Consider the following 12,776-nt stretch of genomic DNA (forward strand, 5'->3'; position numbering starts at 1 on the left):
AATTCTAAATTCTTGATGATTCCTACCAGTCAGTGGTAAAGCTGTTTCGGTCTTTCACTCCTCAACAAAGGACAAACCGCCTGCGTGTTAACACGGACTTCAGGGTGAAATTTTTCCTCGAGCGTCCTCCGGTTTACTTGTTGTCCAGAAAAGCTGAAAAGTCTCGCGCAGCCCAGCCAGGAGACGCCAAATTGTCGTGGAAATTAGACAACACTCGCAGACTCGTCCTCTGAAGGTAAGAAGGTTTATTACAGAAAGATGGTTAGTACAGGATAGAATAAAGCAGGATAGAATAATGAGAGCGCTCTGAAGAGCTTGTGCTGAACCACTACTATATATATGAAACGCAGAGCATGACATAATCCTGTGTACCGATAAGAAGAAGCTTGAGGCAGTTCAAACAGGCTTTGTTTTAGGATCTTGGACAGACGAACCTTGAACAGAAGAACATGTTTGTGTCTCTGTAAGCAGATATACCTATTGGTAGACAGACGGTTAATATCCACAAGCCCCATCCCCCGAGTACTGCGTTCAGCCAATCAAACCCCGTCTCGCTAGTCTGTGGAGCGTTGCGTATCGCAGACCGCATGTGTTCAATGATAGAATAACCATTATGTGTCTGCGTGACGAGGGGACGTGTGACGTTGTGTGGGTAGCACTTCTTATATCATCGACTCCCTTCCATACAGACAGCAATACACGATGACTTCATAAAATTCTAATTCTACATCATCGACTCTCTTCCATACAGACAGCAATACACTACGACTTCATAAAATTCTAATTCTACATCATCGACTCCCTTCCATACAGACAGCAATACACAACGACTTCATAAAATTCTAATTCTACATCATCGACTCTCTTCCATACAGACAGCAATACACAACGACTTCATAAAATTCTAATTCTACATCATCGACTCCCTTCCATACAGACAGCAATACACAACGACTTCATAAAATTCTAATTCTAAATACTTAAAAGACAAACTGCCTGCGTGTTAACACGGACTTCAGGGTGAAACTTTTCCTCGAGCATCCTCCGGTTTGCTTGTTGTCCAGAAAAGCTGAAAAGTCTCGCGCAGCCCAGCCAGGACACCAAACTGTCGTGGAAATTAGACAACACTCGCAGACTCGTCCTCTGAAGGTAAAAAGGTTTATTACAGAAAGATGGTTAATACAGGATAGAATAAAGCAGGATAGAATAATGAGAGCGCTCTGAAGAGCTTGTGCTGAACCACTACTATATATATGAAACGCAGAGCATGACATAATCCTGTGTACCGATAAGAAGAAGCTTGAGGCAGTTCAAACAGGCTTTGTTTTAGGATCTTGGACAGACGAACCTTGAACAGAAGAACATGTTTGTGTCTCTGTAAGCAGATAAACATTCTGTACTGATCTCAGTGACATGACATGGCTTTCTTAGGCGTTATCCTCAGATGAACATGAACAAGAACAAAATTATTACAAAGTAAAAATTAGTAGTTTCCCTCACAATCCCAATTTTTATAGAGTCCTATATTTTTGGATTCCTATTTTCTCAGGGCCCAAGATTTAGAAATTGAGAAAGAGACAAGAGAGAGGGAGAGAAGCAGAATCAGAGAATAATGAAAAATGAGAGTGGAAATGGAGAAGGTAACAGATATAAAGAGGTATAGAGATGCTGGGCTGGTGGTGTTTTCCATTAATTTGTCAGACATACCTATATCACTCTAAACGAACACTATTATTTAGGCTGCGATGCTATAAAAATGTTTCTAAAACTACAACACCGATTTAAAGACACATTATGAGAACTGTGATATGCATTATCGAGATGGCTAGTTTAATCATCTCAGGCTGCCCTGAAATTACGACCCAGTTGGAACCGAGTTTGTTTATTTATTTATTTATTTATTTATTTATTTTTATCTCCACCATTTTCCTTAAAAAGCGATTCACAGGGAGTAGGTAGCTACCAGGTAGTTTCAAGAAGTGGATAGGGCTAGATAAGGACAGGGATTTTATTCCAAATGTGATTTGTCTTGCAGCCAGCAGAGGGCGTAACAGCTCCTATAAGACATGTGTGCTGATAGAACTCAGTCTGTTTAACAAATATGGGACTCTGGGAAATATGACAGAGTTCTGGGCTAACTGTTCAGCTACAGTTTAACTACTCCTAAACACTCCTAAATTGTATATTTCAGTTTAGCCTCTTGTTTTTTTCTAAAGGAGGGAAAATAGGTCTTGCACGTAGAATATAATTAGTTCTTTCCGCCACGAAGGAAGAGATGGAGGACGGAGGATGATGTGGTGGAGGTGTACAACAGAGGAAAAAAATACCTCGGCAGAATTTGAAGAGTATCAGAAAGCAAGACTGGGAATGGGCCCAGACATCCATCTTTTTCCATGACAACCGCGTCCCCAGTGTCCCCTCCAGCCCCCAGGCTACTATTTACTCTGCAGCATCAGTGCTTAAATTTCACTCCTTTATTATTTGGAAACTGTAGTTTATTAATCACAGAAATATTTATCCTGCACTCACCAGGCATCGATTCGAAGGTGGTCCGAGATGTGACGTACAAGACGTGTATACTAACTAGATTTTTATATTGATTCCACCCGTATTTCAGAGCAGTACACTGGGATCATGTCAGAAGCAGCATATTAAGATGAGGTGGTTACGTTGAAATATAGAAGATTGTTTTATTTAGTCTCAGTGTGCCATAGCTCTCGAACAAACACTACAAGATTCATAGTATTTCCTAAAAAACACATTTTAAAAAAAGGAAAAACAAACAAACAAACAAGACAATTAAATTGAGGTGTTAACCTAAAAAAAGTGTCTATGGACGATTCCGCACTTATAATGAAGTATTGTATTAATTATTCTGCACGGCACTACTGTTTGGAAATTTAACAGAGAATCAGAAGCGTTAATATTCCAGAAAAATTGAGTTTATAATCTAAATGAATTAATATTTGATGAATGCATCTATTTAGCATGAATTGGGTTTTATATTATAGATAAAAAAAACTTGCTACTTTTTGCTGTCTTCTTCTTGTGTTTTTAGAACAAATATATAAAAGTAAATAAAAGAACAACAGAAAATCACATCCCAAGACAGGGATTCAAAGCTCAGGAATAAAATCAATCAATCAATCAATCAATCAATCAATATATCTCTCTCTCTCCCTCTCCCTCCATCCCTCTCAGGAAGCCACTCCTCATTTCAGAGAAAACGAAGCTCAAAGTTCAGTGCAATCTCTCTCTCTGCGTTTGAGTTCAGGAAAATGGCCGAGGCCAGTATTTCAGTAGATCAGGATCGGTTCAGCTGTCCAGTTTGTCTGGATCTGCTGAAGGATTCGGTGACGATCCCCTGTGGTCACAATTTCTGTAAGGTGTGTATTAATGACTACTGGGATCAGGAAGATGAGAGCAGAGTGTATCACTGTCCTCAGTGCAGAGACACTTTCACTCCGAGGCCTGTTCTACGCAGAAACATCATGCTGGCTGAAGTGGTGGAGAAACTGAAGAAGACTGAAGTCCAAGCTGCTTCTCCTGCTCACTGTTACGCTGGACCTGGAGATGTGGAGTGTGATTTCTGCACCGGGAGAAAACGCAAAGCCGTCAAGTCCTGTCTGATGTGTCTGGCCTCCTCTTGTGAAACTCATTTAAAACCTCATCTTGAAGGTCCTGCTTTGAAAAAGCACAAGTTGGCCGAAGTTTCTGGAAATCTACAAGAGAAGATCTGCTCTGAGCATGATAAAGTGCTGGAGATCTACTGTCGTACTGACCAAAGCTTCATCTGTTATCTGTGTATGACGGATGAACACAAAAGCCACGACACCGTCTCAGTTAAAGCGTGCAGAACTGAAAAACAGGTGAGAAAAGCAAGTCTAATCTATTCAGAGTCATTTCATACAATTTACATGTCTAATCTAAAGTAGCTGAAGGTTTTCACTCCAAGCAGGAGACACACCTCATTCCACTGGTTTAATCATTCGGTCTCCGTCTATAAACGACTGATGAGTTTGATCAGTTCTGACTCCTGATCTGTTGGAGTGAAAATATTCATTTAAAAGAAGGCATAAAAGGCTGGATTATCGGTATCGGTTAGTAATGTGAAATGTATTGTATTTGTCCTCAGAGTGAGTTAAAGGAGGAGCAGATGAAATCCCAGCAGAGAATCCAGGAGAAGCAGAAGAAGGTGCAGGAGCTGAAACAGGCTGTGAACACTATAAAGGTGAGCAGTGAGCAGAGACAGAGCTGCTCCTACAAACACACACAACATGGACAACGAGTCGTTTAGAGGCCCAGTAAGAGACGGAATGAGGGTTAAGTTTTAAAAAGGACCTCCGTTTGTTGTGTGTGTCTCCTAACAGCTCAGTGCACAGACAGCAGTGGAGGACAGTGAGACGATCTTTACTGAGATGATCGGCTCCGTGGAGAAAAGGCGCTCGGAGGTGACGGAGCTGATCAGAGCTCAGGAGAAGGCTGAACTGAGTCGAGCTGAACGACTCCTGGAGCAACTGGAGCAGGAGATTGCTGATCTTCAGAGGAGAGTTACTGAGCTGGAGGAGCTTTCACACACAGATGATCACCTCCACTTCCTCCAGGTAACACTCACTGTCTGATACACACACACACACACACCTGTCACATGTATATTTCTCCATCTCCATGATGTTTTTCTTTCTCTCTGTAGAGTTTCCAGCCTCTCCGTGTCTCTTCTGGACATGAGGATTCATGCAGCATCACTGTCAATCAACATCTCTCATTTGATGGAGTGAGGGAATCTCTCTCTGCTCTGAAAAAGAGACTCGAGGAATTCTGCCAGGAGGAATTCATCAGAATCCCTGAACACGGTGAGAGAAATCGTCCTGCTGGGAAATCTTTACTTTCTCTGCAGCACGGTAAAGAGAGACATCAAATTTCCCCAAAACACACAGAAATGATTTCCTATGATTACGTGAACTTCCTGTTATTGCTGCCCTCTACTGGAACGATGATTTTATACAGTTACACTTTTTATTCATGTCTTAATAGTGTAAAAGCTTCTGTTTTATTTTCAGTTATTCTACTCTGAATAAAGCACAGAGGACACACACACATTTATTCACACACTCCTACAAAGAGAGAGAGACAGAGAGAGTTTATAAGTCATATGAATAACATTTATTCAGTCAGAACATTTATTCTGTAGTCATTAGTTACCAAAGCAGCTCTCTGCTCGTGCTCATGTTATTAATAAAGTTTATTTCTCCGTCATTCAGAAGGAAAAAATCTCATTTAAATCCCACAGCTAGAGAATGTGTTTTCTAAAATAAAACGCTGATTAAACATCAGACACAAATCTGATCACTTTAAACTGTTTCCGTCTTTTACGCCACCTGATTTTTCCTTCTCCATTTTGTTTCTGTGTCTCCACAGCTGCAGCAGTTCAGATCATTTTACCCTCAGAACCAAAGAGCAGACAAGATTTTCTGCAGTGTACGTGTAAAACTCACACACACACACCCACTCACACACCCATCATACACCCCTTCACACCCATTCACACACCCATTCACTCACTCATCATACACCCATTTATACACCCATTTATACACCCATTCACACACCCATCATACACCCATTCATACACCCATTCACTCACTCATCATATACCCATTCACACACCGATCCATACACCCATTCACACACCCATTCACTCACTCATCATACACCCATTTATACACCCATTTATACACCCATTCACACACCCATCATACACCCATTCATACACCCATTCACTCACTCATCATATACCCATTCACACACCGATCCATACACCCATTCACACACCCATTTATACACCCATTCACACACCCATTCACTCACTCATCATACACCCATTTATACACCCATTTATACACCCATTCACACACCGATCCATACACCCATTCACACACCCATTCACTCACTCATCATACACCCATTTATACACCCATTTATACACCCATTCACACACCCATCATACACCCATTCATACACCCATTCACTCACTCATCATATACCCATTCACACACCGATCCATACACCCATTCACACACCCATTTATACACCCATTCACACACCCATTCACACACCCATTCACACACTCATCATACACCCATTCACACACCCATTTATACACCCATTCACACACCCATTCACACACCCATTCACACACTCATCATACACCCATTCACACACCCATTTATACACCCTTTCACTCACTCATCATATACCCATTCACACAACAATTCATACACCCATTCACACACACATTCACTCACCCATTCCTACACCAATTCACACACCCATTCACACAACAATTCATACACCCGTTCACACACCCATTCGTACACCCGTTCACGTACCCATTCATACACTACAGACACTTTGGAAAGGCCAATCCATGCATGTGTTTGGACCGGGGGAGGAAACCAGAGTACCCGGAGGAAACCCCCACAGCACGGGGAGAACATGCAAACTCCTCACACAGAGGGCCACACACACATAGACACACTCACACACACACACACATACACACACACTCACACAAAACACATACAAGCATAGACACACTGAAACAGACAGACACACAAATACATAAAGAAACACACACATGAACACAAGCACACTCAAAAACAAACACACACACACACACACACACATCCTGATTAATATCTAACATGTTCACATTTGTCATGTGTTTAGATTTCTGTGATCTGACTCTGGATCCCAACACAGTAAATTATAACCTCATTCTGTCTGAGAGGAACAGAGCGGTGACGTACACTGAGAGAAAGCAGCAGTACTCTGATCATCCAGAGAGATTTGACACCTACAAGCAGGTGTTGAGTAAGGAGAATGTGTGTGGACGCTGTTACTGGGAGGCGGAGTGGAACGGTGATGTGTGGGTGTACATATCAGTCTCGTATAAAGACATCAGCAGGAAAGGACGGGGTAATGAGCGTTGGTTTGGACACAACAATCAGTCCTGGAGTCTGTGTTGTTCTACTTCTTCTCTCTTTTTCTGTCACAACAACATTAAGACTCGTCTCACAGGTCCACCATCCTTCAGAATAGGAGTGTATGTGGATCACAGTGCAGGAACTCTGTCCTTCTACAGCGTCTCTGACACGATGAATCTCCTCCACAGAGTCCACACCACATTCACTCAGCCCTTATACGCTGGGTTCTGGGTGCCGTATTATGGATCAACTCTGAGATTATGCAATCCAAAATAAAATATTAGTAATGTCATTTGCATTTAAAATATTCAATATATCATAATTTACTTTCAAATCAAACTTACTCAGAGATATGAGTAACTTATTTTAAATTTCTTCTTTTTTTATTAGTACCATTAGTTCTTCTTTCCTCTGTCTTTTAAGAGATTTTAATTATATAAATGAAAGTATTATTGCTTGTGAAAACCTGTATAATAAATCACTGCTATAATCGCTGGGGTCAGATTTTCTTTCCAATTTTGATGAATATTATTACATTATTGATCGCAACTTTCCACTTTCACCAGTTAAATTTAATATAATGTCATGTCAAAGGAAGTAAAAATAACTAAAAGTAATATGTTGTGTGTCATGAGAAGCAGAGAGAGACGGATGCAGATGATTGATTAAAACAGTGAATGAGTACAGAACCAATTAGACACCCAAGTGTTATTTAATTTAACAAAAATACTGATATGTTTTAACAGATCTAATTTAAATCAGGTCTTTTTGTTTCTCATTAACATAATTATTGTTAACTAATCCCATTGAGGGGTTTGACCATCTCTAAATACCTTTTTTATTCAGTTGTGAAGGAGTTAAAACATGGAAATGTTGATGTAGTGAATTGCTTGCAGAAATGCAGAACTCCACAGGTCATACAATATGTGAGACGTTCCCAAACCCTGATCCTGGAGCGCTCCTGTCCTGCATATTTATCTGTTTTCACTGCTGTAACTCACGTGGCGCAATGAATCGGCTTAAATCCAGACTCATTTTAAATCAATGTTGGTGTGGTTGAGAAGGAAAACACTCAAATGTATTTTAGAATTCCTGGAGTGTTGTTGGGAACCAGTGGATTACATCACAAATAACACCTACTACAAAAACACATTTCTTTATGTAGTTTTTAAATATTAAGACAAAGTCAGCTCGCTCTATTCATAAGAGATCGTGAGTTAGAATCCTGATGATCCACCAATCAGACATAATTTACCCTGCTCTCTGGATGGGAGGGGGCGGAGTTACTGCTTTACTCTCTTCTCTGTCAATCAGAGTGATACTAACCAATCCTGAGGGTCGGTGAGCTCATGTACTGTATGTGGAAGAATTAGCGCTCTCCTCCGAGTGTGTTCAACTGCTCTGTGAAGTCACATAAGCAGCCGTTTAGAAAGATGCAGAAGCTTCACGTGTGTCAGAGAATGCACGAGTTCACCTTCACCCTCTCCACTGGGTAGCTGACGTGTGATCTAGAGCTAGCTAGTGCAGTGGTTCTCAATGTGGGGTTCCGGGAACTGTCTTTGAAGCATAACCAGGGGGTCTGTTGTGTCTTTATTTTAGTTACAGTGGTGAAAATCACAACCCAGCATTATCAAAGTCATTATAGTTGAAATCAGAATTATTCAACCCACATTGCAAATCAGATCTATTGTCAAAATGTACAGACTTTCAGCTGTTTGCAGTGAACGAATCAAACAAAATGCAATCGAAATAGTTCAACACAGAGAATGCTTCAAGTGGTTTCCCCAAATTCAACTGAAAATGCAACTTGTAATGACTTCTCCAGTCTCAAAATTATTCAACCCCTTCATGGTGAGCATCTTTAGGACTTAGTAGAGCACCATTTTGCTGCTATGACCTGCTGCAAATGAGATGCGCTTGGTAGCTGCTCAACTAAGCTTCATACGTTGTCCTGTGGAGTCCCTGACAGTTCTGTGCAGACATTATTTAATCTCTTCATGCTCCTGTTAGCCAGGATGATCCATTATTAGGACATTTCCTTCCATCAGTACACGGACGACACTCAGATTTATAGATTTCACTGATTTTCAATGTCTACATGGTCTTGCTCCACTGTTCCTCAGAAATGAAGGTTAGATATGTTCCAGCAAGAGCTCTCAGAATAGACATAAATAAAAAGAATAGATGAAGAAAAGACAGATCCATTGGCAGGGGTCATTAAAGGGGGACATATAGAAAACATTTTCTGCTGTATATTGAGGGGGGACAGATTGGTATTTGAACATGGAGACCGAAATAAAGCTTTCCAGGATTTCACAGAGTCATCCCCATGTCCTCATGTCTGTTCTCTTTATTAATGACTTTAGGACAGACTACATACACAATAATACACTTTTCAAAATCCTAGATATTTTAAGATCCGCAGGAATAAAAAGTTGATGTCAGTCCTCCTTGATAATGGGGATCTAGAAACTGTAGTGACCTGCTATGGCCACTATGGGGCAGTGAAAACGCATCATATTTTTAAATGGTCACTGCGCCAAATAAGGCTTTGTGTAGAGTGGACGCCTGGTGTAATTTCGGAACTTTGGAACACACACACACACACACACACACACACACTGTATATCTATATATGTGTAACTATTTATAACCTCCCACTGAGCTTTAGTTAATGACTTTTAAAGGGAAACTTTGGGAGACAGAGTAATCATAAAAAAATAAGAAAATAGATTACCACATAAGTCAAGTGTCACGACTATGTGGACTGTAACGAATGAAGGGACACAGGCACTATGTAATAAACTTTAAACAGAAGTGATTCAGGGCAGCGAGGCTTATTTCGGTGTGGTAGCTGCCACCCTGTTTCACCCCTGAGGCCACACCTACTCATAAACACTTACCTATAACTCAAAATGGTGGGTAAAGTAATTGAATCTTTTTCAGAAACTTTACATTTATTTATGCAAATGAGGCCTTGTCTAATTAATTACCCACGAATTTGCATACTTTAAAAAATCTTTGGATGATTTTACTGAACAGATGCTCTTTCGTCAAGAAAATACAAAGTGTTATAAAAAAAAAAAGGCCATTTAAATGTGATTTTTTCAGTATAAAATCTGTCATAGATTCAAGAAAGGTTAATATTTTGTGGAAATTCTTCAGTAATACGCTTTTACTTTGTGTCTGAAATGAACATGTAGAAATTCATGAATGTAGGTCATCTAGAAACTGAGATTTGAGGTTCTGAATGTAGAAAAAAATTATTTTGAGAATAACTATTGTTAAAAAATAATGTGATTTTATGTATTTATAAATGTGTGATTTATAAGGTTTATAAACAAAATGTACGTTATACCAAGAAAATAAGTAACCAGGGAATTCAGGGACTATATGACATGAAGCGATCGTGAAGTGGGCGGAGCTTGAAGCTTTCTTCAAAATTGCTAAATTTCGGATATTGTGGTGGTTGCGAGTGGACAAAATGTTTACTACTGCAACTACAACTACTACACATGTTGTAGTTGCAATTTATCAAAAAATCTCAATTGTGAGATTTTTTTCACTTTACTGTTGTTTATTGGCACAGTACTGAAAAATGTCAATGTAAAAATTTCAAACAACTTATCAATGATTTCTTTTCCATCTGGAACAATGTTGTCCAAGAATGAAACTAACTTTTACCAGCAATTTTAAAACAACATTTATGACACAATTTGTCTATTGCTCCCGCCGACACACTGGTCTAAAGCACGAGGTGGCATGTTGTATTTTTGGCTGCTTTGAGCTGCATTACTGTGCTGGAACGAAATCATGAAACATTGCTCTGCAATCCAAGCCCAATCCAAGCGTGATGAAATTACAAGCTATGACCGCCTCTCGAACAACAATCTGGACACGGCGTCCCAGACAGCCAACGAGTCCCGGCCCACACACCCTGGCATTGAAATGACAGCGATGTACTCATCCAAATCTGGCACTGTATCTCACTTTATCTTCATTTTATCCAAAAATATATCTGCTGTTGCAAAAAAAGAACAAAAAACCAACAACTGACAGCTGCTTTGGCATGTGATAGAGTTATTCCTGAAACAAAATTCCATCTTCAGTCATTGTCCATTTCTCTGGCTAAAACATCCACCTCCTTCTTGTATTCACAAAACCTCCACTGATTTCAGACATTTCCATAGCAACCATGACAAAATGCTGGAACTTGAAAAGCTCGTGGTAAGTATGTGTGATATATTATCATTCAAATACATACATTAAAACATACAGCCCAACATGTCGTCCTGGAACACAGCGTCCGCAGCGTGTGTCCTCGTGTGTGTGTCCGTGTGTGTGCCCACCTACACAGTGCCCACTGTTTATGCAACATGTTTCTCAGAAGGAACACGAAACCAAATCAGACCACCAACAGCACAGCGTTCCATCACGCCAAACCTAGGGAACACATATGTGTGACGAATCAACAATAATTTGATTCTCAGTGACCACTATTATAAGAGGAGGTTTGGAAAGCACTAGCGATGACCTAAAAATGTACCCGAAGGTTGTTTGATTAGATGAAGCATTTGTAAAACCGAACAACAGTGAATAAATGTACGAAACACACTGTGAACTTTTACCTGAAATGTACGAAACTTTTAGTTTTACAAGGGGATTATATACAATGTTACCGCTGTATCTCTGGAATTTTAATAACATCCAAATCTGTCATGTCAGGTAAGTTTACAAAGTAACTTTACAGACCATAACACTGTTCGGACAGGAGATATATCACCTGGGGATATTTTACATCAGGTAAAAGACATAGTAATATTTCTGGTCTGTAAAACCTGTAATATATTTTCCGTTTCCAAATTGGCATGTTAGTAAAGATTGCATCATACCCTGACGGAAAAGATGATGTGATTTTTTTCCCTTCAGTGTAAAGCCACTCCGTAAAAACCTTTTCAACATTTCCTCTCATTTTTCTCACTACAACAAGCGCTTATAATTAACTAAACTAACGGTTTGCATTAAAACACGGTGTACGTAGTACGCATTGAAGCTTTGGCTTAGATTGTGAAGACACACCCATGTCTGTTGTTAATAAGGCGTGCTAATTGATACACACATACTGTATGTCCAGAAAACGAATCCTGTCCAAATACTACCAAGCAACATCAGGCTCGGGAAATTGTATGGTTGGGTCAAACACTGTGATGATTTAGACATGAAGCTCATATGATGCTAAGATTCTAGCATTCGTTTAGCTACGTTAGCTGCTGAGTTATTTCTTTAAGAAGAATCAGCTGCGCTTGACATTTCTAAAATACTTTCCACATTGGTTCACGTCACTCTGCGGGACCTACACCTACAATAACCATCATCATCATCATCATCATCGTTTTCGTCTGATGTTGGTGCTGCTGTTTATGACACAAGCATTGCTACTCAACTTCAAAGAACAAAAAGCCTACATTTGGGGAGTGTGCATTTTGTGTGTGTGTGTTTAGGCATATACACACAGCCTCTGCTCTGTTTTAACCTGTCATTCAACTAAACAGTAAAATCCAAACATTCCAGTTCAGCCAAAAAAGAAAATGTACACAATGTACGATATTTCAAATGCTTGTAATTCAAATCCTTTCCTTTGCTCGTACTATAGTTAGTTAGCTAGACATCTGGAATTAGCTTTGTTCTGCAGGTTCAGCTTTGGAAGAAGGACTCATGTTAAAGTTTACTTTTTTTTTTTTTACTGAAATCAAGTTTGCCAAGGTTCACGGTAGTGAGTGTCAACCAGTC

At 39.9% G+C, this 12,776-nt stretch overlaps 1 protein-coding gene across 1 annotated transcript; it reads left to right on the forward strand.

The window, feature by feature from the left end:
• The first annotated feature begins 700 nt into the window (after positions 1-700).
• Positions 701-7,480, forward strand: LOC128618915 (tripartite motif-containing protein 16-like). Its single transcript, XM_053642605.1, has 7 exons — positions 701-1,149; positions 3,202-3,869; positions 4,136-4,231; positions 4,371-4,604; positions 4,694-4,853; positions 5,419-5,478; positions 6,730-7,480. Exons 2-7 carry the CDS (start codon positions 3,279-3,281, stop codon positions 7,260-7,262), a joined length of 1,674 nt encoding a protein of 557 aa, XP_053498580.1. The 5' UTR covers positions 701-1,149; positions 3,202-3,278; the 3' UTR covers positions 7,263-7,480.
• Positions 7,481-12,776: the final 5,296 nt, after the last annotated feature.

This window comes from Ictalurus furcatus, chromosome 2, assembly GCF_023375685.1.
Source record: "Ictalurus furcatus strain D&B chromosome 2, Billie_1.0, whole genome shotgun sequence".
NCBI classification, from domain to species: Eukaryota; Metazoa; Chordata; class Actinopteri; order Siluriformes; family Ictaluridae; genus Ictalurus; species Ictalurus furcatus.